This window comes from Coccinella septempunctata, chromosome 5 (assembly GCF_907165205.1).
Source record: "Coccinella septempunctata chromosome 5, icCocSept1.1, whole genome shotgun sequence".
NCBI lineage: Eukaryota > Metazoa > Arthropoda > Insecta > Coleoptera > Coccinellidae > Coccinella > Coccinella septempunctata.
This window is the reverse complement of record NC_058193.1, coordinates 30,190,821-30,216,672: the sequence shown is the minus strand read 5'-3', so window position 1 is coordinate 30,216,672 and position 25,852 is coordinate 30,190,821. Positions and strand designations below refer to the sequence as shown.

The window sequence follows — 25,852 nt, the reverse complement described above, 5'->3', positions numbered from 1 at the left end:
ATATTTTTCCCTATCTAAATATTTCATTACAATAAATTTGCTTTGAATTGTGAAGCCTTGGTAAATATTAATTTGAGAAAAATAAAATATACAAAATATTCAAAAATAAAATAATTCTGAAGAAAAAAAAATTGAAGAATGTATATGTATGTACCTAGAGAGAGTGACTCAAGGGTTTGTACTTGGTCCACAACTTCCGAGACAACTTCGTTTTTATCCGAGCTATCAACATGACTTTTTTTTTCAAACAATAGGCCCGAAAATGAGCATATATACTAAAAATGTTTTCATTTATGTATACAGGATACCGGAAAATTAAATAAACACATGGGTAATGTTTTTTAAATGGCAACCTCTTGTTTAATTTTCGTATTTGCCACAAAATTGTCGATATAACGCAGGCTGTATTTTGGCGTCAACGTTCTTCAAAAATATATATTAGGTTTTGGCTTTGCAACGGTGACGTCACACACAAAAATGTTTCAAAATATTACGTGGATATTGAAAGCATAGTCCGAACCGCAAATCGCTGTCAATCACAATCGTATGGGCCCAAAGAAAAATTTATAACTTCAGAACTATTCGCATATTTCATCCATCTTTCTTCCAGTTGATTCCTCAGGTTTCAACCTCGGTTTCAGAGCATTTTTTGACATGTAGTCGAATTAGAAGTCGATGCTCTGTCCCTGTCGCGTAGATACTACGATTTCCTTTATTTAACAAATTGTAAATTGAAATAACTCGACTTTTTTGAATGCAACACCCAGTATTTCATTGCACCATTACAGGCTTTCACACATTTCCCCTCGCATTTCCCGATTTTGTAAGCAACTTTTATCTGTTACTTATTTATAACAGATTTATTTGTTTATGTAGTTTCTCAAAAATTATGTGCTTGGCGGTTTGTTTAAACCTTCCTGTTTCGAAATATTGAATCTGCTCCGGTTCTCGGAAATTTTTTTTTTTTAATAAATATACATAATAAAATTTTTATCAATAACTTCCCATCATGTTTAAGGAAATTTTCGAGTTTAAACTGGAATTGTTGAGATCTTATAGATTTGCGGTATCTCCACCCCATGGAAAAACTGGCAGATTCTTAAAATAACAGTTTGCTTCGCAAAAATCGCTGTTCATGCTCTAAAACCCTCTTCAGAATCTCCCCTTCCACATAGCCCAATAGGAATCGGCCACTTGATTGCCTTCCCCAATTAAGGACCCGACACAAAAGACTCCAAGGATACAGATATTGTACGAGAGCCGAGAGAATCTCTTCAGATTGAAACTCGTACGTTTCAGGTGCTGTTTAGCTGTCTGAGGACCTGATAAAACAACACCGTAACAAAAAGTTTACGGAGCGAGCTTTCATCGAAACAAAGCAGTTTTCGAGGGCTTGTCAAAGTACTTTCGAACGAATATCCTCATGCTCTGAAGGAATGGGGAGAACTTCGAAAGCTCAGCAGACATATTTATGAGGTTTGCTTCGAGCTATTTGGGAATGGATATTCTCACACGTTACCTAGGGAGCGTGAAGGAAGATTGACTTTTAATTATACACGGTTGGGGATTTCTTCTGTATCTCTTTTTCCTTTTGATTGGGCTGAAATTACCGGGAGTTCAAAAGAAACGTCGTCTAGTAGAATTTTGGGCGATTAAGTTTTGTGTTTGATTGTAGCGCTTCCATTCTGCTATCCTAAAGCGAAAATATACAAATACAGTTAGAAATCGTTGTATACAAATTGTAAAAAAACAAGAAATTCAACTCGAAATTCAAGGACTTTGAACATAACCACATCTCTTCCTCAAACATCAGACGTAATTTTTTGTTTTTCTATGTTCTAGTTCACTTCGAACCTTCAAAAACAACAAAATACGTTGAGATCAAAAGAGTAGAGGTACTATTATGCTATTCATCTTCCTATAATTTAAAATTTCCCCAAGATATGCTGTGTTGTGTAATGAAATTTTCGAAATTATTTTATGTTTGTCGAAATATCATCAGATTATGAAGGTTAAAATTTGAATAGCACTGGCTGGTCGTTAAAGGGAATTCATTTAAATTTTTGAAACCCACCTTCAACATTCTGTGCCATCATTGGTTGCTGAGATATCTATGAAAAGAGAAATCGAGAGAGAAATTAAAGCTAAATAATCAAGGTATCCTATCCTTATAGTGGTTAAGCAAAAGAAAATTTTTTCAGGCCCAAAACTTGTCGCTGGTTTTTCTGAGATTACCCAGAAACCGCTGAAGCTACAAAATTTGAAAATTGTAATCCAAAAACTAGGCACTAGGAGCTACAATTTCCGAATTTCCTTTCTTTTGATTTCTTGTATTATACTACCATTTCTCTCGAAGTAACGGCCTTTTGAAATTCGACCAAAAATTTGGAATTTTTTTTGATCCCTTCATTTTTTCCAGTAGTGTAGTTTCCATCATAATCATCGATAAAGAGAAATGACCTCGGAAAAGGTTTCAGATTGAAGAAATATATCGAAATGAACAGTTAGAAGAATTTTGGAAACAGAAGAAATTTGGAAGATATATAATCAAGACAAGAAGATACATTTTGGCTGAATTTACAAAGAAGAAATTGAATATGAAGAAAAACTTGCTTACTCAATGGAACAAATTTTTGAAATGATATAAAGTGTTAAAGATAGTTGAACCATTAACATTGCAAAAGAGGAAAATTATTGGAGAATAAAAATTATTTGGATAAATTGATTTTATCATATCTTTTTTGAATCCAGTAAACTTTCCCCTATATAACAACCCATAATTTCGCAAAACTTCAATAGGATTGCTTTATTACATTTGTCGGTTGTTCATTTTCGAGCTGTGGGGAAAGAAGTAAATTGAAGAGCAGCTATTAAAAATGTTGAATAAGTTCGACGCAGATAAAATATTCTAAATGTTCAAAACTGAAATATTGATTGAAAAGAAATTGATATGGGCTTGGGTCCTTGCTGAATATTCGTACCACTTTAAAATCAGATTTAGAATCATAATCCTCTGACCAAAATGATTCTATCAGATCAGATCAATCAAACTTTTCCGAACGAATTGACAATTTTTTAAGATTTTCGGTATTCTGTTTATACTCTAGCTAGCTATAGACTCTAGGAGTTTAGGAATCTAAATTTCACCTGGATTGTTGGTATATCCAAACTATATTAATTGAAAATCAGCGAATTGAAAATATTTTAGTGAATCTTTTCTGAATTTCAATTATCGTGCTGAAAAAAGCAAAAGTCCTTGAACCTCCTTGGGATTGAATCACGCAATCCATTCAACCGCACGATTTTAAAATTATATGCGTGAAAAAATTAAGTCTCCTCAGCCAGACTGGTCCTACACGAAAGGTGAGTGTTGTTTTTCGGCATTTCAGCGGGACAAATAATATAAAATAACGTGCTGCATGTTGTGCAATGAGGGTAATATCGATCCACCGAAATACATACGAAGCATGGGGCGTTAGGATGGGGACGGTTCTGAACAGGGGTGTATTAAATGGAAATCAGTGATGCCCGTTCGCACCTACTTTTTTGAGGTTTACTTATTTGAGTGATTGCTATAGAAATCACTGTAATCAGAAAACCAAGTAATAAAGCCTTTTTTCTGCAATGAGTGAGTGCAAAAGTTCATCAGTGTTCTTTCGATTAAGTAGTATATACTCCATTCACTTCTATTTTAGCACTCGGTTGGGCCATGGAAATTTGACACATTTCACTCTCTATAGTACGAAAATGTGGGGTTATGAAGCTTGTCAAAACATTTTTGGCTTTTAGATCAACGCTATGTTGCCCGCTCTACATAAAAGTTTCTGTTATTTTATCACAATGTCGAATGTCTTCGGAAAATATGTGACGAACATAATTGAAGTTTATATACAAACTGATTGAAGGCATACCAAATCCAGTTATTTGCATGGAAAATACAAGAGATCAGTATAATATCATAAAATGCACTAGCTTGAGGAGAGTTTATGTTCGATATCTTCTTTGGCTAAAGTTTGAGTACGTTACATCAGGGTAGATTTCAAAAATATTAACCCGAAGATGAAATGCATGTGATGCAGTGGTTGGGAATGGGTATCTCCCGAAGGAATTAACAGATAATTGCAAGAATGTAAAATTCTTCAACACAAATCATCTTGCATCAATATAAGCAAAAGGAATTAAAGGAAGTTTCAAGTCAAGATGAACTTTGAACACCATTGAACAAAAATAAACAATTAACAGGACAACTGGCGCGTATTTGTGGCTGTTCATCTTAATACATTGATATAATAATTAGGTATTCATTGGTACCTTAAGACATTCACAATGTATAAGACAACTCAAAAGACAAATATAAAAATACATTTTCGGGAACTCATTCTACGATGACATTAATCGAAAATCTTGTAGTAAACTTTTCGCATTAATTGACTTACGTCCAGTTGCAGGACAGTCCATTACAATTTAATACTTCATTAAAATCTTCATCCTCCCCTTCAAAAATGACAGTTTTAAATTTTGATAGGACATCAAATCTTAATGGACTTTCCTGCAACTGGACGATAAACATAAAATTCGCTACCGTCTGACGTATTGCGGATTTTAGAATATCAGGGTATAACTATTTAAATTAGCGGACCTGAATTCTAAATAGTACTTCCTGAAACCCTGCCTCTTTTTTCAATCACTTTCGGCATTTTCGTAATAAAAATTGATATTAGTTGTGGCAACGGCGTTATGATATTACCGACATTTCAGGAGTGCCAACTTTACTCCGTTCTAGTTACAAAAACTTGAGAAAATTATTTCATGGCCAACCGACTGCTAAAATAAATGTGAATGGAGTATAGATGGGTTACACATAAATTTTCTTTGTTTGTTTTGTTTTCATATTAGTCTGATGTTTGCTGTTTAGATGCAACCACATTTTTCCTTTGCTCGAAATGTACCTATTTGTGTTGAAAACGATAATTGGAAAATCGTTTTTATATTCGTGTTCTGTTCTACAACATAGGTATAGGTATAGCTGTTTTATTTCGTTGCTGACATTGCTCGAATTATCCACGGTTCTACGGCACTGATTTCGCTAGCTTCCTGACCTTTATTTCCCGTTTCTGCGAAATCGTAAAAGAAATTATTAGCTCTTCAGTAATATTTGAATGTCAACGGTGACCTGCGGAGTCAACGGCAGTATTATGTCTCAATATAAATACCCTGTTCTCTCTCGGTCATTCGTTTCTACCATGGAAGAACCAGATTTCTTTTCGTTTTTCTCTTTCTCACTTCATCCACACCGATAGCTCGAATATTCCACGCTCTGGATTTCTACGCGAGAGATGATAAACCGCAAAAATGTTGTGGTGTACTGCCCTGAAAACTTTCATCGCGGTCGAATGCTTCGATCGATATTTTAATGTGCTCAAACAGAATCGAATCGCATACTAGAGACGAATCATTTTATCTTGGAGACCTCCTCTTGTATTGTATAGTCAGTATTTTTAATAGCGATGTCAATTCTGAACAGATTCTGAATCAGTGGGAATTCCTTATCTCCACTAATGCAAATATAACGAAACAATCCACTATCACCAGCCCACATGGGAATTATCTTGTGCATTGGATGATTAGTTCTTATTGGAGAAGTTGTGGCCATAAAGATAACACTAGAAATTTTCGATTCCTTAATGAATAGCTTATAATTCTCTTAGTGCATTTCTCCCTTGCTCAGTCAGGACTACTGGTAGATATTGCCCTTGGAATACTTGAGATAAAACTGCTCCGCATCCTTCATTTGGAGCATCAGTCGAAATCATAGGTTCCGATAAATCAGGGTTGATTGTTCTTTATGTCCCTAATGATTGTGTCTTCTGTCATTAAAGGACTGAAAATGATAGAAGATATACAAAGTTATACTTATCTACACTAGCAAAAGTTTTTTGTTAAGTTTTGCATAGCGCAACTTGATGTATAGTACAACAAGATGCCTCTTATAAGTCTAACTTTGTGTCTTCTACGAGGATATATTGAAAATTTCTTAGCCTTCTATAAAACCAAACAAATTTTCAATCTCAAAATATTTTAATACTCATATTCTCCTCTTAATTGGATACATTTACTACAGCGAACCTGCTAGGTCTCTAGACCTTTCAAAAAAAAATGTTTCTTCTTGCTCTGCAAACCAGACCTCCACAGCTTTTATTACCTCCTCGTTGGAAGAAAATTTACGACCTTTTAAACATTTTTTCAGTTGAGGAAAGATATGATATGAGTCGGATGGAGCCAAATCTGTTGAGTAAGGGGGGTGTTCTAGTAATTCAAACCCTAAATCACGAATTGTTTGCATGGCAACATGAGATTTGTGTGCAGGGGCGTTGTCCTGCGAAAACAAAACACCTTTGGATAGCTTTCCGCGTCTTTTCTCTTTAATTTTTTCCCGTAGAGTGGTCACTAATGTCGAATAGTAATCCCCGGTTATTGTTCTACCCTTATCCAAAAAATCAATCATGATTACTCCATGGCAATTCCAAAAAAACTGAAACAAGAAATCTTCCATCAAATTTTTGGACACGAAACTTCTTAGGTCTTGGAGAACCAGAGTGTCGCCATTCCATCGATTGTTGCTTTGTTTCTGGATCGTAGAAATGTACCCAAGTCTCATCCATAGTAATAATTCGGTTTAAGAAGTCTACATCGTTTTCAAACCGAGCACAGACCGAACGCGATGCTTCTACCCTTGCACGCTTTTGGTCAACATTCAATCATTTGGGGATCCATTTTGCAGCAATTTTTCTCAAGTCCAAATTGACGTGAACTATGTGATGAAAGCGTTCGTATGAAATATTTAGTGCTTCAGATATCCGTTTTAGCCCAATTCGACGGTCTGATAAAATCATGTCATAAACTGCATCGATAATTTCGGCGACTGACACAGAAACTGGCCTTCTCGATCGGTCATCATCTTCAATGGAAAATTTACCTCTTTTGAAGCTTGCAGTCCAATTTTTCACGGTCGCATACGAAGGACATTGATCACCAAGGGTTTTAACCACATCTTCGTAAATCTGCTTACCTCTTAACCCTTTTAAATACAGGTACTCGATGATGGTTCAATACTCCGATTATCACAATTTCGGTGGACATCTTTTTTCTTTTAATTTATTGCGTAATTCTGGTTTACTTTTTTGACCTCAAACTTCACACTGATACTTCTAATGAGTTACTGTTCGTTGCTATGGTAACGCAATATTTTTTTTATGCATGGAACCGGTCTAGGCTAACTAGATATCAATACATCCTCGTAATTCCCAAAATTATCTAGAAGATGAAAAACTACGTAGGTAAAATATATCACGAGATCGATGGGGCTTCCTAGGTTATTATGGGAGCAGAACTATTGCTCTTCGTGGTATGACCATGAATAAAAGCATTATACAAGATATCAGCATCTCACGAGTGATTAACATTTTCCTGATTTGTCACACGATCTATAGCAAGCTACAAACGGTTTTTCATGATGGATCGCAACACTTTTTCATTATAGTAAACCGTAAATGCTATAACGATAGAAAGTTTATTAACCCGTGAAGGTTACAAGGTTGCTATTGGCCATTTGTTGTTTCAGCGGTATCTTTCATCTCTACTCTATTATTTGCTGGAAATTGCGGAATAATCTTGTTCCCTGCGCTTATTTTTGGAGCAACTGCAGTCTTCCACCTGAATTATACGCGGATTTAATGGATATGGGCATGGAGAAATTTGAAAGCTTCCCTAGATGAAGAGTTGCGTTATATCTTCGAGTATTAATTGATAAAATGAGTGAGTAGATTGATACTCAATGGTTTAGAAATCACTCGGTGGGGCATTAAACGTTAAAACCACATAGGTTGTGAAATATTTCATGTGCGGTCCCAGTAGGCCTACTTGTGGTAATTGTTGATGATAGATAGAAATCTGATTTCAGTTGGTATCTTAATTTTGAATGTATACCAAGCCTGACTCCTTTATATTCCGTAATAAGAGATGAATGCAGAACTTTGTTGACCAATTAACATACGAGGATGTATTGATATCTAGTTAGCCTAGACCTAGACCGAGGCCTAGACCATGTTTGAATGTTGACCAAAAGCGTGCAAGGGTAGAAACATCGCGTTCGGTCTGTGGTCTATTTGAAAACGATGTAGACTTCTTGAACCGAATTGTTACTATGGATGAGACTTGGGTACATTTCTACGATCCAAAAACAAAGCAACAATCGTTGGAATGGCGACACTCTGGTTCTCCAAGACCTAAGAAGTTTCGTGTCCAAAAATCTGCTGGAAAAGTTCTTGCTTCAGTTTTTTGGGATTGCCATGGAGTAATCAAGATTGATTTTTTGGATAAGGGTAGAACAATAACCGGAGATTACTATTCGACTGACCACTCTACGGAAAAAAATTAAAAAGAAAAGACGCGGAAAGCTATCCAAAGGTGTTTTGTTTTCGCAGGACAACGCCCCTGAACACAATCTAATGTTGCCATGCAAAAAATTCGTGAATTGAATTGAATTACTGAAACACCCCTCTTATTCACCAGATTGGGCTCCATTCGACTATCATCTCTTTCCTCAACTGACAAGAAGTTTAAGAGGTAGTAAATTTTCTCCCAACGAGGGTTAATAACAGCTGTGGAGGTCTGGTTTGCAGAGCAAGAAGAAACATTTTTTTTTGAAAGGTCTAGAGGTCTTGCAGGTTCGCTGTAATAAATGTATCCAATTAAGAGGAGAATATGTTGAGTAATAAAATGTTTTGACATTGAAATTTTGTTTGGTTCTCTAGTAGGCTAAGAATTTTTCAATATATCCTGGTATTTATTGAAGACATAACTAGGCGAATTTCCTCACTTCAGGAGTTAAAGTTCCTCGAGAGAGAGCATATTCAAGCTCTTACTTTTACTATATATAACAGTGCAAGTCTCTAACTTGGAATAAATTTAGTAAAACAATCTTCGTTAGCTACTCTCCTTCCTTATTTTCATTTAACTTTTTTGTTTGACAAAGAATGATAAACAGATATTTTTCGACCATCCATTTTGAAACTGCCTGACTGATTCAATTCAGTTTGATCTGATTCCTCCATTTTCGATTGCTTTCCTTGTCCGAAAACAATTTTGTGGAGAAATATTACGTCAAATATGCACTGATTTCCAATTATGCAATGTAAAGAATTCTCATTGACAAATTTGAAAGCTTCGTTCAGTTGCAGTGTTCTCAAATGGTTTATGTGAGTCTGTGATTTTTTTTTTCATTACAGAAAAATGTAGCTTAAGGCTATGTTTTTGGTTGTGTCGAAATCTCAAATGTTAGTTTAACTGACCCGTACAGGACTCGCATTCCTTCGTGAAATCAACTCAATGCTGGGTTAGCTTCGATAGGATTAGATTGAAAGAGAGGATTATCATCTTGACTCTCTCGTTTTACTACTTTTCCGTTAGTTGTGCACGCTTCAACCGTGCCCGATCGAGTTTTTCCGAACGTAATTCATTCTCATTTATGCATTGAGAATTGCAGAAATGAAATGTTTTATGTAGGGGCTAAGCCCGCCCCACCAATGTTGCCAGATCGACATATAGAAAACTACCACACTATAATTTTGCAGTTGATACTTCCATAACTCCGAAACTCTGCATCAACTGATAAGTTAATGATTATAATATAGTTGGTTTAAAATTCTGTTGTCACTCAAACTAGATGCCTCTCCTTCAATTACACCGATACGCGAATACTGTACAGGGTGTCCGAGTTAAAGTGTCCCTATACCTTATTGTGGAAACTAAAGGAGCTAGAAGAAAAAGTTAAATACGAAACTTGTCTGTAATCAATTGAACTTTTATTTTTTATAACCCACCTCAATAGAGGGTGCTCCGTTTTTTCCCTGTTGGTATCAACTTTCCTATTTTAGATGGAACATCCTGTATATTATTGCATTTTTGAATTCCTTGTCAAATTTCAAGGTAACTTTGGTTGGATAACCATGGTCTTATACAGTAAAGACCACGTCAAACGAAAACGGAAAGTAGATCAGAATGTGCTTCACCTGATGTGAAAAAATCGTTCATATGAAAGTCTCACAGTTTTCGAGATATTTGATGTTTCATGAAAATGTTGAATTTTTTCACTTAAAATGCTTTGTCTCTTGCGGAAGCTACAATTAAATACTTTTCGAATCAGTTTTTTTTCCGTAAATTCTATTGAATGATTACTTCAATTCATGCAATGAAAAATACCACAAAATATTATACAGGGATTCTGAAAAAAAAATTAAAGTTCATGTTTTGAAGGAAGTGTTTTTTTGTGCTGAATTCTATCTGACGTGGTATTAAAAAAAGACACTAGACCTTTTCTGCATATTATGTTGAAAAGTTGCCTATTTTGTGAGCATTCCGAAAAGGTAAAATACAGGAGATAACCTTCTTCACGAAAAAAGATATTTGAATGTGAATGAAAATGGTGCATTTCTGTGAAAACCTGATTTTTTCACCTTTTCCATAAATACTTTCATTTTGCACTTCCTGCTGAAAATAATCAATCAACAAATCAATAAAATGTTATTAAGATGCTAATTCACTGACTGAGTTTTTTTATTTCTTTTTCTTTGCCTAAAGAACTCTCGAACATCGATATGATGTGATGCGATTCAATGATTCACCAGACTTAAATCCTCTGGATTTTTTTACTGGGGTTTTTCAAAAAAAGAAATTTATTCGAATCCTATAAGAGATGAAGCACAACTTAGGGACCGCATTCGTATTTCAGCAGCCAAAATAGCGGGAAGAAGTTTGTATGGTTTGAAAAGGTCATTTCTCAATAGATGCAGGGCATGTATTAGCGAAGGGGGCGGTCATTTTGAGCATTTGCTCTAATAAGAATCCTAAATTTTTATTATTGATATTTTCATAAAGTTTCTTCACAATAGATTTGTTGATGTTGAAGGTCCTGTGCGTTATTACATTATATCATTGCAATTAATGAATAATTTCATTTTATAAGTAATTTAAGGACTAACTGACATTTTTCAAGAGAATTATTCAATATGTTTCAGCAGAATCTGCAAAATGAAAGAATTTGTGGAAAAGGTGACAAAATCAATTTTTCACAGAACTGCTCCATTTTCGATAAGCATTCAAACATCTTTTTTCGTGAAGAAGGATATCACCTGTATTTTACCTTTTCGGAATACTCACAAAATGGGCAACTTTTCAACGTAATATGCAGAAAAGGTCTAGTGTCTTTTTTTTATACCACGTCAGATAGAATTCAGCACAAAAAAAAACTCCTTCAGAACATGAATTTTCATTTTTTTTTTCAGAATCCCTGTATAATATTTTGTGGTATTTTTCATTGCATGAATTGAAGTAATCATTCAACAAATTTTTTCGGAAAAAAACTGATTCGAAAAGTATTTAATTGTAGCTTCCGCAAGAGATAAAGCATTTTAAGTGAAAAAATTCAACTTTTTCATAAAACATCAAATATCTCGAAATCTGTGAGACTTTCTTATGAACGATTTTTTCACATCAGGTAGAGCACATTCTGATCTACTTTCCGTTTTTGTTTGACGTGGTCTTTACGGGACACCCTGTATAGCACCGATTCTGAGATATTCGACTTTTTCCTGAAATGTTGACAGCTGTTGGTGCTCACTAAAATAGCTTATACCAGTTTTCTGATGAATGTATCAAAACTAAATTTTGCCCAGGTTTTGTCAACATCTTGGATCATACGTTACATCTGTACTTTTAGCAATCTGATATACAGGGTAAGTTCGATCAAAACTTAATTTTTTCAAATGGCAACCTATATTTTTTCTTGTTTATTATGTAGAGCAGCTTGAAATGAGCAGAAAATGTTTTTGAACTCTTTCTGTTATGTGAATAGTTTCAGAAATATGGACGAAAAAGTGCATTTTCCCGTAAGAACCAACGATGTATAAAAAATAAAAGTTCAATCCATTGCAGACAAATTTTGTATTGAGCTTTTTCTTCTAGCTCCTTTACTTTCCACAATAAGGTGGAAATAACCCTGTACCAAAGAAGCTGTTAGGAGACGACTCTAGTAACCTGAAGTAACTAAAGAGATAAGAGAAACCTATGTTTACTTGGCAACGTCGACTATATCTATTACTAAGGTTCTTCTAGTTCACTTCTGTGGTCCTTCCTCCGGTTTGTCTCGAAAACTAGAAAATCAAGAAACTGACTATGCTCCATTTCTATTTGTTGAATTCACACGCGACCCCAGAGAGACAGGTGCTTAAGAGGTAGATGGTCGATTATTGAAATTGCCTCTCCGCATGATTAGAGCAGGTATAAATGAAAAGGTTTCGTAACGACTCGAGCTCGTGTTTAGACAGTGATTTATACGAGAAATTCCAAGGAGTTTTGTGTTGAAGATTGAGATCCAACTCATCTTAATATGAACATTATCTTCCTCTGCTTTCCGAATAAAACTTAAAAGAGTTTATTATCTTAGAGTACCTGAAATCATATTCGAATTTGAAAAAACTAGCAAAAGCTCCTGACTTCACGTTAGTGCTATTCCCGAATGGCTATTCTTGTTCTTCAAATTGAAACTAACGAATGTTGGAATCAAAAGAAAAATTTTTTTTAGAAAAGTAGCTATTTGATGTGGTAATGTGACGGATTCATACTGGTGGTGCGTGGAATTGAAAATTAACTTTTATATGTACCTATTTTAACATATTTTTCGTTGACACCTACTTGAAAGCAGCGTCTTTCGAAATGTATAAGAACAAGCTTCAAAGTTATCCTTGTAGAGTGCCAGAGGTACATAAACTCCATTTCACGGCCCTTGAACAAATAGTCGATGGTCTGATGAGAACCAAATAAATCAAGGTCAGCCTCCACAAAGAGCACGTAACACGTTGAATTCAAAATGTAAGAATTTCAATTTACATATTACCCAAACATGTAACAGAATTCTTATCTTACGATTCAATTAAGGCGGTAGATTCCCAGGAATTTTAATGAATGTTTGGTTATCGCAGGTATTCAGAGGCGGGAAATTATTTATTCATAAGATTCAGGGGGTTCTTGGTGGCACTGCTTCATCGATAAAGCAGACTCAATTGCTTGGATAAATGTTACTGGGTTATGTTCTCTACCAGTTGAATATCACTTAAGTTTTACTTTTGAAGTGCTCTTCTTTGACTGAAAAAGAATAACGTGATCTGGCACACTTGTTGTATAGGAGTATGCCTCAGACTATGCTTTTAACACATATAGAAGCTTACTTGCAGTGGACTTCTCACCCAAGAGACCTCATCCGATCCTCAATCATCGATTCAGAAGTCATGAAGGATTTTCGAAGCTTGGCATTGCACCATAGTATTTTGGCATCTTCGTGAGATCTTTGTTTAACCCTTTCAGCGCACCCTAGTGAAAAAATGTGTTCGAAATTATTCCCCAATTCATATAAAGCCAGAGAACCGGAGATTAGTATATTCAATTTATAAATCTGATCACCCTGATCTCCGCCCTCTTGCTTTTTTATAAACTCTAGAGGGACAAATACAATATATATGATAACCGATGTCCCTACAGAGGTACAATTACAGTGAAAGGGAAAATTATTTTGCTGGCATCTATGGAATTGAGCTTCAACGATTCAGACATTAAAGTCTAGATTCAGAAACCACACTATTGAGGGAAATGTGGAGTGAATACCTAGCATCGAACAAAGGCAATTGTCTCAGAAAATAGTTCAATAAATGTGAGAGGAATCCAATGCTGAAAACCAGAGAAAAATCGAACAATTAATAGATAATTCAATGATCATTGCAAAGTTAGAAAGCACCCTCATGAATTGATAAAGGTGACTTATTTTTTGTAGGTCTTCGGAATGCTCTGGAGAATAAAGCAAATACTCGTTCTAAAAATACAAAGCATAAGCATTTTGAAGACTCAATCTTTTAAGAGATGAAGAGCCCACATACATCAGAGACGAGCTTCTCCGAGAAATTCTTCTCTCCGATCATGAGAGCTCGGAGCAAAAAGGGTTCTTTGATAACCAAACAACCTTCTCCTATCTGATCTCATATTTTCAAGATGTGGACAAGCCTACACATACATACTGCCAAGTTAATGCCTTATGGAATTGGGTGTAGCGTGTAAGCGTTCAGCGGATTATAATGCATCAAAGAGGCTAAGTATTCGCTGAATTACACAAAAACACAAAAAATTCACAAGAGGATCATTGAAACTGAAAATAACCACTAATCTCCATCTCATCTGAACGAAAAGTTAAACAAAACTTCATTTTAATTAATTCATATTATATTGTGAACTATACAAACGAATCATCATCCAACCTTCGAAATCCTAATGCAGGGCATCATCCCCTTTCGCTTGCTTTCTCCACGTGTCGATTTGACTGATGACATAAGCGCCAGGTGTCAGCCATATGGTCAACATAATGGAAGCTAAAACTGCCCTCTCCGTCTTCGACACAGGGTTTCTCGGTTTGGTACCATGCACGAACTTCCATCTGATTTGAGTGAATTGGATGCGTGCATGTTGATTCAAAAAATTACGACGTACCATATCGACTAAGCTCATTTTGCTGGGTATCCCGTACTTTTTATAGTTGAAGTATCTACGTGAATCTGTCAAACTTTATTTTCTAGTTGGGAATTTGTAATGATTGAGTTCTTTCCTCGCATTTCTGTGGCTACCGCAGAGAAATAAAAAGAGAATTGAAAAAAGAAGAATTTTCAATTCAAATGCGACGAACTATATATTTCTAATGGATTCCTTGAAAAATACTAATTCCCTCTTGTGTACTCTAGCCACTAGCTATTTTAGGAGTTTAAAACCATAGAATGTTCGTGTTTAATTCTTTATTTTTCTTCTAGAGACTGCATCGGGGAAGATAGAAAGGAAAGATGTACAGAAGGCTGAATTATGCTAAAAGCACCTCTCAAACCATACCAATTTTTCATGGGTAGATTGAACACCTTCCTCTTGTTTTTACTTTACTTTGGACAAACAGCTGCCTACTTCTTACTAGTTGACAACACCCTCAAACCTGGAGATACCATCTTCAATTCCTCGGTATACAGGCTCGGCTCCGAACGCCAATATGAGCTCAACACTAAGAAATCAGCACCATTTGTGGGGTCCCTGATGAGGATCGATCCAGTTTCTGGCGAATTGAAGCTGAGAGAAGTGCTGAATTGTGATGAAGTTTATTACCCTAATTTATTCACTGTACATATTGATTCGACTTCGAAAAGACTTACAGATATAGATTATTATAGTTTGCCAATTCGTATATTTATCGTTGGAGACCACTGTGAAAAGTATGATGAAGAAGATGATGAGTATCTTTATGACACCTACAGGAGGAGGAGAAGAAGAAGCATTTCACCCAATCCTTTCATGCACCACCTTCACCAGTCTGTAAAGAATAGGATAATTGAGGCTAAGCAATGGATTTCAGAAACATATGCATCCTTTGCGATCCCCACCTCAGGAAGATGGAGGAAGATTTGTTTGAAGAAGTCCCAGTTCATTAACTCCATAAGAGCGTTCCTCCCGAAAACCATCAACGACCATTGCAACGTTACATTTCACTATGTGAACGACGATAGATTCATGATCGAACACAGCCAAGGGGATCTTGTAGCTAGCAGGGATGTCTGCCTAGTCGAGCCTATGTGGAAAGTTACGATCCTATTCTCGACATTTTGCAACGATGTAAGGGTGATGAATACAGAGCATCGACTGAAAGTTGTGTATCATCATCAGGTCTTCAACGATTCTGATATAGCCAGGAGAGTTCGTAGGGAGTTGAGAAACCAGTCGCCTTTTTTCGAACTCCACCTGTATATTGCGAGCGTCTTGGAAGAATGCGAACCAGGTAATTTGAACTCTACCTATAACTCCAAATTACATTCAGTGTGATGTTCAGTTCGAGATAATTTCATTCTAAAACATTTCTCTGTTATTTTCTGTTCTTCCTACTCATGGGAATTCCACCATTATATTGTATATACTCTCTGTACTGTTACTGATTGTCAAGGAGATGAGCACTGTATGAGAACATCAGCCCTACCAATGGGGTTCATTGTGGCTTACAAAGTCTTCTATCAACTAGATTTCACCTAACAATCCCATTTTTGAATGGGTTCCTGTCAGTTATTATAGGGTTCGTTTTCATGCTCTTGACTCCAACACTTTCAAAGCTAGGTCTTGTAATCTGCGACACTAACTATGCACAAGAAAATAACTGAAGAATGTGCATGTTTATCGAGAAGTAACTTTTACACCACTTCTCTTATAGGTGTTGTAGTCACAACTGTCAAAGCTAGAGATCCAGAAAACAGCCCAATCACTTATTCCATGACCAGCTTGCTCGATTCAAGAACCCAGTCCATGTTCGACATCGATTCAAAAACGGGAGTGGTCACCACCAAAGTCAAACTCGACAGAGAACTAGTGGACGTACATTATTTCAGAGTGACGGCTACAGATGACACCTTCCCTCCAAGATCAGGCACCACCATGCTTCAAATCAACGTCTTGGACGCAAATGACCATTCTCCCGTGTTCGAAATGACAGAATACGATGCCAGTATCAAAGAAAGCGTTAGTATCGGTTCCACCGTTATTACCTTGAAGGCTACAGACCAAGATGTCGGTAAGAACGCTGACGTAGAGTACGCCATAGAAAGCATCAATGGTGGAGGAGTATCCACCGAGGAGGAAGACAATAAGGCTTTTAAAATAGACGCTAAAACTGGCGTCATAACAACCAGGACAGCGTTGGATCGTGAAAGCACGGAGGTCTATACTCTTTTAGTCAGCGCCACAGACTCTGCCAATCCACAATCAGCTAGAAAGTCATCCACTGCCACTGTTGTCATACATATTCTGGACGATAACGATAATTATCCTCAGTTTTCCGAGAAGACCTACACTGTTTCTATTGACGAAGACATCAATTGGGTGTCCAATCCTGTTATCTTACATATAAAGTAAGTATTAGCGAAATAACTAACCTCAGTTTGTTCTTCTTCCTTCCTTATGCTCACCATTGAAATTCTTTAGGGCAACAGATGCGGATCAAGGTAATAACGCAGCCATAAGGTATGCCATTACAAGCGGAAATACCCAATCCCAGTTCGCTATTGACAGTTTAACCGGGGATATATCCCTGGTGAAACCCTTGGACTACGAAACTATAAGAAGCTATCGACTAACTGTTAGGGCGCAAGATGGGGGAAGTCCAGCCAGATCCAATTCCACACAGGTTTTAATCAATGTGAGTGAATTGGATATTTTAATGGAATCTGATACATCTTATCTATCTGAATACGTTTTGGGACAAATCCCCTGATAAGCTTATTCATAGGTCATCGTCAACATATTGGGTTTGAGGGAAATTTTGTTAGATTTCAACACGTGTCTTTGTTTTGGATAGAATTTCAATTTCTTTTTCCTGCTTGATAATTCTATTGATGCAATTGTAAGACACGATAAAGTACTTGTACATGTTTATTTTCAGCCAATACGAAATGCCAAATTTATAAAATTGGCAAATCATTTCCTTACATATAAAAACTCCATCGTATAAATACTTGTGCAATTTCTTTGCAGGTCAGGGATGTGAATGACAATACACCTCGCTTTTACACTTCTCTGTTCCAAGAGAGTGTATCTGAAAACGTTCCAAAAGGCTATAGTATAGTTAAAATTCAGGCCTATGACGGCGATGAAGGACCCAACGCCGAAATTAGGTATACCATGTCGGAAAGAGACGCTAGCGGAGGAAATACTAAAGATCTACCTATCGCCATAGATGACCACACGGGTTGGATCTACACCACGAAAGAACTCGACAGGGAGGATAGGGCTAAGTTCATGTTTCAGGTAAAATGAACCTTCATTATACCTACCTATACCTTCTAATTGAATTCTTTAAAGGTTTTCGCGACTGATCAAGGAAAACCTCCCCAATCTGCTAGCGCCAGCGTTGTCATAACAGTTCAAGATGTCAATGACAACGACCCAACCTTCGAGCCCAAAATATACGAAGCGGTAGTAGCTGAAGACGATCCACCGGGCACTCCTGTCACTACAGTGTCAGCAACAGATGCCGATGAAGACACTCGTCTTCACTACGAATTAACCAACGGCAATGTTCGCGGACGGTTCGCCATTACATCCCAAAATGGTAGAGGAGTAATAACTATAGCTCAACCTCTGGATTACAAGCAGGAGAAAAAATATATCTTGACCGTTACGGCCACAGATTCTGGTGGCAGAAGTGATACAGCAACAGTTTATGTCAACGTCACTGACGCCAACAATTTTGCACCAGTTTTTGAGAACGCTCCATACACTGCTAACGTAAGTTTTTTTTTGGGTTAGGTATGTTCGGAGTGTCTGTCACCAGCCACTGTACTTCTATTATCTCTTCTTACAATATGTAAGTTGCATGATTTATCGGTTTCATAGGTGTTCGAAGATGCTCCGGTTGGTACAACGGTTCTTGTAGTTTCCGCAACGGACAACGATGTAGGATTGAATGCGCAAATCACTTATTCCCTCGCCGAGGGCCTGGGAGATCCTTCAGTCACGGAATTCGCTATAAATCCCCAAACTGGTGCCATAACAACCACTAAACTCCTAGATCGCGAGATCAAAAGTGGTTATCTCTTAACTATAGCAGCCAAAGATGGAGGTTCTCCCGCCCTTTCCGACACAACAGACGTTGAAATAACCGTAACAGATGTCAACGATAATTATCCCGTTTTCAAACAGTCCTCTTATTCTGGCAGCGTTCCCGAAGATGCTTTAGTGGGTATGTCCATCTTCAATTGTTTCTTGTAGATATTTTAATCGATATTTCCAGGTACATCTGTGGTTCAGGTATCTGCTACTGATGCCGATATTGGGCTTAATGGCAAGATACGCTATACACTTAGCGAGAAGGACCAGGAGGAAGGGTCTTTTGTGATCGATCCAACAAGTGGGGTTATCAGAACTAACAAAGGGTTGGACAGGGAGTCTGTAGCCGTATATGAACTTGAGGCTTATGCGATAGATAGGGGATCGCCTACGCTGAGTAGCTCTGTGCCTGTCATCATCAGGATAGAAGATATAAATGATTCTCCTCCAGCTTTCGACTCTGATAAGATCGTTCTCTATATACCAGAGAATAGCCCAATTGGTAAGAGCATTGTCTAGATAAGTTGAAAAATGTGGCGTTGTTGCATCGTCTTTTCTCGTTTTGATTTCTTTAGTTCCACCAAAACTTAACAATTTTCTTCATCTACTTCGAAGGTTCTACTGTGGGATCCATCCATGCCAAAGACCCAGACGAAGGCCCAAATGCCATTGTGCAATACTCTATAATCGGCGGTGAAGATAGCGAAAGTTTCTCCCTCATCACACGTCCGGGCTCCGACAAGGCAGAACTCATCACCATGATAGAACTGGATTACGAGAGTCCTAAGAAAAAATTCGACCTAATTGTGAGAGCGGCCAGTCCACCGCTCAGAAACGATGCCCATGTAGAGATCATAGTGACGGACGTCAATGACAACGCACCAGTGCTTCACGATTTTTACGTCCTTTTCAACAACTTCAAGGACTATTTCCCCTCAGCTCCGATCGGCAGGATACCAGCCTTCGACGCCGACGTCTCCGACAAGCTCTACTACAGAATACTATCAGGGAACAACGCCAACTTGATCGCATTGAACGAGAGCACCGGGCAGATACAACTGTCGCCGCAACTTAACACTAATGTGCCTAAAATTGCCTCGATGGAGGTGTCCGTATCGGACGGTCTGAATGATGTCAAGGCCATCATGCAGCTATCCGTGGTCCTCATAACTGAAGAGATGCTCCTCAACTCCATCACCGTTAGGTTGAACCAGATGACCAAAGAAGCCTTCCTGTCGCCTTTATTGAATTTTTTCATCGACGGATTGGCTGCTATAATCCCTTGCCCGAAAGAGAATATTTTTATATTTAGCATTCAGGTGAGTTTGAGAGGTTTTAATTTTGCAGACAGTTCTTTTATATTTCCTGTGATAGATTTAGATTTTTGATGGTGTCGAAATTTTTGGATAAATTAATATCTAAATAGAGATCTCGGTACCTATCTCAGAAAGTATTCTCCAGAGGACATTAAAATTTTTTGCAACTTCGTGCCAAGTATAGGTTTTTAGCTGAGAATGTAGCCTAACCTCCAACATAATGCTACTACTTCATGTAGTTTTTCCTTTTGTCTTATTGAACATGGCGAAGAGAAATTTAGAACATACATGAAAGGTTTTGTTCAAACACGAATCTCCTCCTCTTCTAGGACGATACGGATGTCCAATCCAAAATATTGAACGTTAGTTTTTCCGTAAGAAGACCAGATGTGCCTAGGGAAGAGTTTTATATGCCGCAGTTTTTACAAGAAAAAGTTTATTTGAATAGAGCTATTTTGGCCAAGTTATCAACCGTTCAGGTAAATCCTCAAAAACAACTCCGATATTTCTTACTACTTCTCCGAAAACTTTCAACAGATCCTACCCTTCGACGACAATTTATGTGTCAGAGAACCGTGCCTAAATTTTGAAGACTGCCTTACCGTTCTGAAGTTTGGTAACGCTTCAGAGTTCATCAGCAGCGACACCGTCTTGTTCAGGCCGATCTACCCCGTAACCACGTTCACCTGTCAGTGTCCAGAAGGGTTCACAGGTGCGTTGAAGTTGAAAATATTCAATTGTGCTATGTCTTCCAGATACACGCTTGGAAAAAAGATTAGATTTATCCGTTTCAGGTTCAAAGGAACATTATTTGTGCGATACCGAAGTGAATCTATGTTATTCCTCACCGTGCCAAAACAACGGCACTTGTAAAATAAGGGAGGGTGGTTACACCTGTGTTTGCCCCACGAATTACTCAGGTAAGATCAGTTTGAAATTTCAAATGCCTGTTTAGTTTTTTGGCGGTTTTCTGAGCGAATATTCCTTCAGGTAAAAACTGCGAAATTCATACTGAAGAGCAGACATGTAAGGCGGAGTTGTGCAAGGATGATCCAACGTGCAACTCAAGGAAAGCCACGATAGACGATATCTGCGAAGATTGCTCTTTGGAAAATAAAGCGGATTTGTACACCCCATTTTGTGAATTGAAAAGTAGGAGCTTTGGGAAAAATTCTTTCCTCACTTTACCAAGTTTGAAGCAACGGCATCGTTTGCACATCAAATTGGGGTAGTTACAACGAATATACACTTGTCGGACTTCGTTTCTCATTGGTGTTTTTCAGATTTGCTACCCAGTCTCTCAACGGCCTCTTATTATATAATGGAAGATACAATGAGCATCATGATTTCATTGCTTTGGAAATAGTTAATGGGAAGGTGCAGTTTTCTTTTTCTCTGGGGGATAAGAGCACTCAAGCTACTGCAGCAATTCCTGGTGGGGTTTCAGATGGCAACTGGCACACTGTCGAAGTCCATTACTTCAACAGGGTGAGTCAAAATCGGTCCTGAAATATCAAGTGACAAGATTACATTCCAACCTTTATTGCAGACGGTGACATTAGCCATCGATGATTGTGATACAGCATTAGCTCTGAAATATGGCGAAGATTTAGGAGAGAGATGGAATTGCGCAGCATACGCTGAACATGAATTGGAACCAAGATGCGAGTCTCCAACAGAAACGTGCCATAGATTCCTCGATTTGACTGGACCTTTGGAATTGGGTGGTTTACCTTCCTTACCCTCGATGTTTCAAACCAAGAACGTCGACTTTGAAGGATGCATTGCAAACTTTTATGTCGACTACAAACTGATTGATCTCAACGAGTAAGTACGAATTATGGTCCTTATATCGACTTAGACATATACCAATTTTTTTCGGGAAATACGTCTTCGATCATGGTGAGAATAGAAGTGATGCGAGAAGCAGTTGAAAGTAAAATAAATTCATTCTCTATTCGAAAAATAGTCGCTTGACTTGATCTTAATGTGTTAGTGTGGTATGAAATGAAAACCTCCGAAAATTTATTTCTCCTTCAGTTTTGTCAGTGACAATGGAACAACATCAGGATGCCCAGAAAAGAAATCTTTCTGCAAGTCACTACCTTGCCAGAACGGAGGCACCTGTAGAGACGGTTGGAATATGTATCAATGCGTGTGTCCTAGAGGCTTTGGCGGCAAAGATTGTAGCGAATGTAGGTAATTCTCTAACGAACCATTGCTGAATCAATTGAACGAACTTTTTTCAGCCATAAGTTCACCATGGCATTTCAATGGAGACGGAACGTTATCCTTCAATCCTTTACTTAGACCTATTCAGTTACCCTGGTTGAACGCACTTTCCATAAGAACACTTCAAGCAGATACTTTCCTGATGTCCATACAAGTGGGACAGAACAGTTCGGCTGTATTGTCGGTAAGTTTTTCATTATTGAAACACGAGGTGTGGTTTCTGTGTTTTAAATCTACAAATCTTTCTAGTTGAGAAACGGTTTGCTAGCGTATACCTTCAACACTGAAGAGTTTGAATTGAAAACTAAGGTCTTATCAGATGGACGATGGCATCATATAGAAGTTACATGGATAGGTACAGAAATAAAACTTTCAGTCGACTATGGAGATCACAGTGTGATTATACCATTCTTCGAGAAAATCCAAGGTCTTTATGTAGGAAAAATCCTCATTGGTGGCCCTGACAACAGTTACAGCAGCCTCAATGCCGGCTATAACTACCTGGAAGGTAATGAATAGTGATAAGTTTTGTTTCACTTTTGTATATCTTGAAATTCTGAAAATTTTAATTTGATCGACGAATTTGTGTGAATGTCTGCTATTTTCCGTCATAAACTAACCCCTGAGACTTTTCAGGCTGCATTCAAGATGTAAGGATTGGTAACAATCAAACATCTCTAAGTAGACCAACAGTGAAGGAGAACGTACAAGAAGGTTGTAATGTCCTGACTGAGTGCCAAAGTGAATGCACCGACAACGCAGAATGTATAGTAGAGTGGGGAAAATCCAGATGTGAATGCGATAGGGGTTATATTGGGGCTCTTTGTCAACCAATCTGCAACATCAACCCTTGCGAAAATGGCGCTGAATGCGTGGAAAATCTAGAGTTCACCAAAGGGTACCAATGCAAGTGTAACTCCTCGGAATATTCTGGAGAATACTGCGAAGATAAAATGGCTCAACCCTGCCCTTCGAGTTGGTGGGGATATCCAGTCTGTGGCCCGTGTCACTGTGACGTAGACGCCGGCTACAATCCGGACTGTGACAAGATGACGGGACAGTGCTACTGCAGGGAAAATCATTACCAGCCCAAGGGTAGCACCAAGTGCACCCCTTGCGACTGTTACCACATAGGGTCTTACGGTTCTCAATGCGATCAAGAAACTGGCCAATGTAAATGTAGGGAAGGTGTCATTGGTCAAAAATGCGATTCTTGTCCGAATGCTTACGCCGAGGTCACTTTGAAAGGTTGCGAAGGTTAGTTCTTTATAACTTTCAGCAAATGATGAAATTATTTCAACGAAAAATATTTTTTTAGTCATATATGATGGATGTCCAAGGAGTTCTTCGCAGTCTATCTGGTGGCCCAGAACACTCTTTGGTGCTGAAGCTATTGAGCCATGCCCTAAGGGGTCCCAGGGTCGAGCTTCTAGAAAATGTGATAATGAATCGAATGGCTGGCAAGAAGCAGACCTCTTCAACTGCACATCCGACAAATTCGTGCTGCTCAGGGAAGAGGTGAGTTAAATTTACTGGATTCATATGTTTTCAACAAGCCTTCTTAACTTTAGACAGTGCTATCTATATATTATATTCCTGCCTCGATTTCGACGAACTAAAAAGTATCACAAAATTGAATTAAAGATTTAGAATGAAATATCTCCCACAACTTCCTGTTGGCCTTGTTGGCTGCTAGGTGGCGCTTGAGTATTTCGATATTCTGTAGAACTTGCCAGTATTTAATATAGTCAATTAGTCAAGAATTTTTTTTAGGTTCTCATTGCGGTGGGAGTTGTTTTTTTGACATATTATATAAGATCGAAACCATGTTCAGTATTTACTTGATCAACTGAGCAGTGGACAACGATTTTTATTGCCTGCAGAAGCGATCGTGGACTTCAAGCAGCATGTTTTGTAGCTATAATTTTCTGACTAGAACAAGTGGTTTGATGGGTGGTTCAATCGCAAAAGTATACGAGTTTGAAAAGCCAATGTTTCGAAAAGCTTATACATCTTCTTTCTTTTCTCGATATATCAATAGAATTATTCATCGCAGATTGCTTTATGGCATAGGCCAAGGATGAACTTTTTTCCTGAAAAATTGCCACGTTGTAGAGCCTATAGGAAATACTGAACTATCAGGAAATAAAAATGTTGTTCAGTTTTATAATACCGACTTTTTCATGTAATTGTCAAACTGACATGCTTGATGCTTGCTTCTTCATCATTAAATTATTCAACAGCTATCCCATTTGGAATCTGGTTCTCTCAATATGAACACCTTCGTTGCCATCAAGTTGTCTTCAGATTTATACAAAGCTACGAACAAGACAACACAATTATACGGAGCCGACGTTTTGGTAACTTTCGATTTGTTGAAAGAACTACTGCAGTACGAATTCAGGTTGTTTGGGCTAAATTTGACACACAGCCAAGACAAAGACTACATTCGGGTAAGTTTTGTCGAAAATGCACAATTTCATCCTGAAATAAACGAATCATATTGGGTTCCAGAATATAGTCCATTCAGTGAACACGGTACTAGATGCGAAGTATGCGGATAGTTGGCTCAGGATTGAAAAATTGACAAACGAACCTGTTGATAAGTTGGTGGCTCTTATAGAAAAATACCTCATGGTCTTGTCCCAAAGTCAGCATGATACATACACCAGCCCTTTCGAAATCATATCGCCGAACGTAGGTAGGTATCGAAAAGAAGCCAAATGCAACTGTTAGACTCAACTGATTTTTTTACCTTTAGTTTTAGGATTAGACGTAGTAACGGCGGAATCTTTATATGGTTTCGAAGTCGAATATCCGAACGCGAACAACCAGATGTACACAACAGAAAAAATTGTGTTACCCGACACCTCGGACTTCTTGAAACCAAATGTCCAAAGTCTAAGTTCGCAAGGGCCTCTTGTTTCTTTTCCAAAATACAACAATTACATTCTGGATAAGAGCAAGTTTGATCAAAACACGAAGCTGTATGTCCCGTTGAAACTGCTGGGAATAGAACCTCTGAAGAGTAACGAGCTTGTCACTAAGCATTCCCTACCCCAAGGTGGAGCAGTGGTTAGCTACGCTCAATTCAGGGAAGCCGGTCTTCTATTTCCCCAGAACTACGATGCGTCAGTAGTTAGTCGATGGGGCGTGGACATTACGCTTGGTTCACCTTTGATTTCTGTCCATATTCTTGTGCCTGAGTATGTGGAAGCTGTTAAACCTTTACCATTGGATATATTGAAGTTCCAAGATTTCAAACAGCCAGATGTAGTTCAGGATGAACGAGAGTGGTTCAAGAAAATGCCCGAAGATGGCACCATGAAGATTCACAAAAACGATCCCCAGTTCTTGGTTTACAACATTCGAAAGAGGAGAGATGATATGTCAACAAAGAGACTTCTATATAAAAGTCTTTCAGGAACACAGCTGAAACAACCGATACGTTTACAGATCTGGCTCAATTCCAGCCATACCATCTTCAATGAAAGATCGAATCCACAGTGCGTGCATTGGTCGACAGCTAGAGGGTAAGTGTTTCGGTCCCCAGAGGTGATCAAGTGCTGAATGAATATTTT

The 25,852-nt window shown here is 37.8% G+C and overlaps 1 protein-coding gene across 5 annotated transcripts in view; it reads left to right on the top strand.

Annotated features, from left to right (window-relative positions):
- Nucleotides 1-25,852, top strand: part of LOC123313270 (protocadherin-like wing polarity protein stan) — a 32,029-nt gene that overhangs the window by 941 nt on the left and 5,236 nt on the right. For 3 of the 5 annotated variants that reach the window (XM_044898086.1, XM_044898085.1, XM_044898089.1), the window contains exons 2-23: nt 14,904-15,910; nt 16,334-17,027; nt 17,101-17,314; nt 17,650-17,922; nt 17,977-18,402; nt 18,511-18,856; nt 18,908-19,225; nt 19,339-20,042; nt 20,369-20,518; nt 20,577-20,751; nt 20,819-20,959; nt 21,030-21,267; nt 21,323-21,527; nt 21,589-21,866; nt 22,080-22,234; nt 22,289-22,455; nt 22,521-22,779; nt 22,908-23,528; nt 23,590-23,789; nt 24,515-24,724; nt 24,786-24,972; nt 25,033-25,804. In XM_044898086.1, the coding sequence (XP_044754021.1) occupies nt 14,953-15,910; nt 16,334-17,027; nt 17,101-17,314; nt 17,650-17,922; nt 17,977-18,402; nt 18,511-18,856; nt 18,908-19,225; nt 19,339-20,042; nt 20,369-20,518; nt 20,577-20,751; nt 20,819-20,959; nt 21,030-21,267; nt 21,323-21,527; nt 21,589-21,866; nt 22,080-22,234; nt 22,289-22,455; nt 22,521-22,779; nt 22,908-23,528; nt 23,590-23,789; nt 24,515-24,724; nt 24,786-24,972; nt 25,033-25,804 (7,691 nt within the window). In that variant the 5' untranslated portion in view covers nt 14,904-14,952. The remainder of the gene's footprint in view (nt 1-14,903; nt 15,911-16,333; nt 17,028-17,100; nt 17,315-17,649; nt 17,923-17,976; nt 18,403-18,510; nt 18,857-18,907; nt 19,226-19,338; nt 20,043-20,368; nt 20,519-20,576; nt 20,752-20,818; nt 20,960-21,029; nt 21,268-21,322; nt 21,528-21,588; nt 21,867-22,079; nt 22,235-22,288; nt 22,456-22,520; nt 22,780-22,907; nt 23,529-23,589; nt 23,790-24,514; nt 24,725-24,785; nt 24,973-25,032; nt 25,805-25,852) is intronic. The other 2 variants (XM_044898088.1, XM_044898090.1) reach the window with 1 other exon arrangement.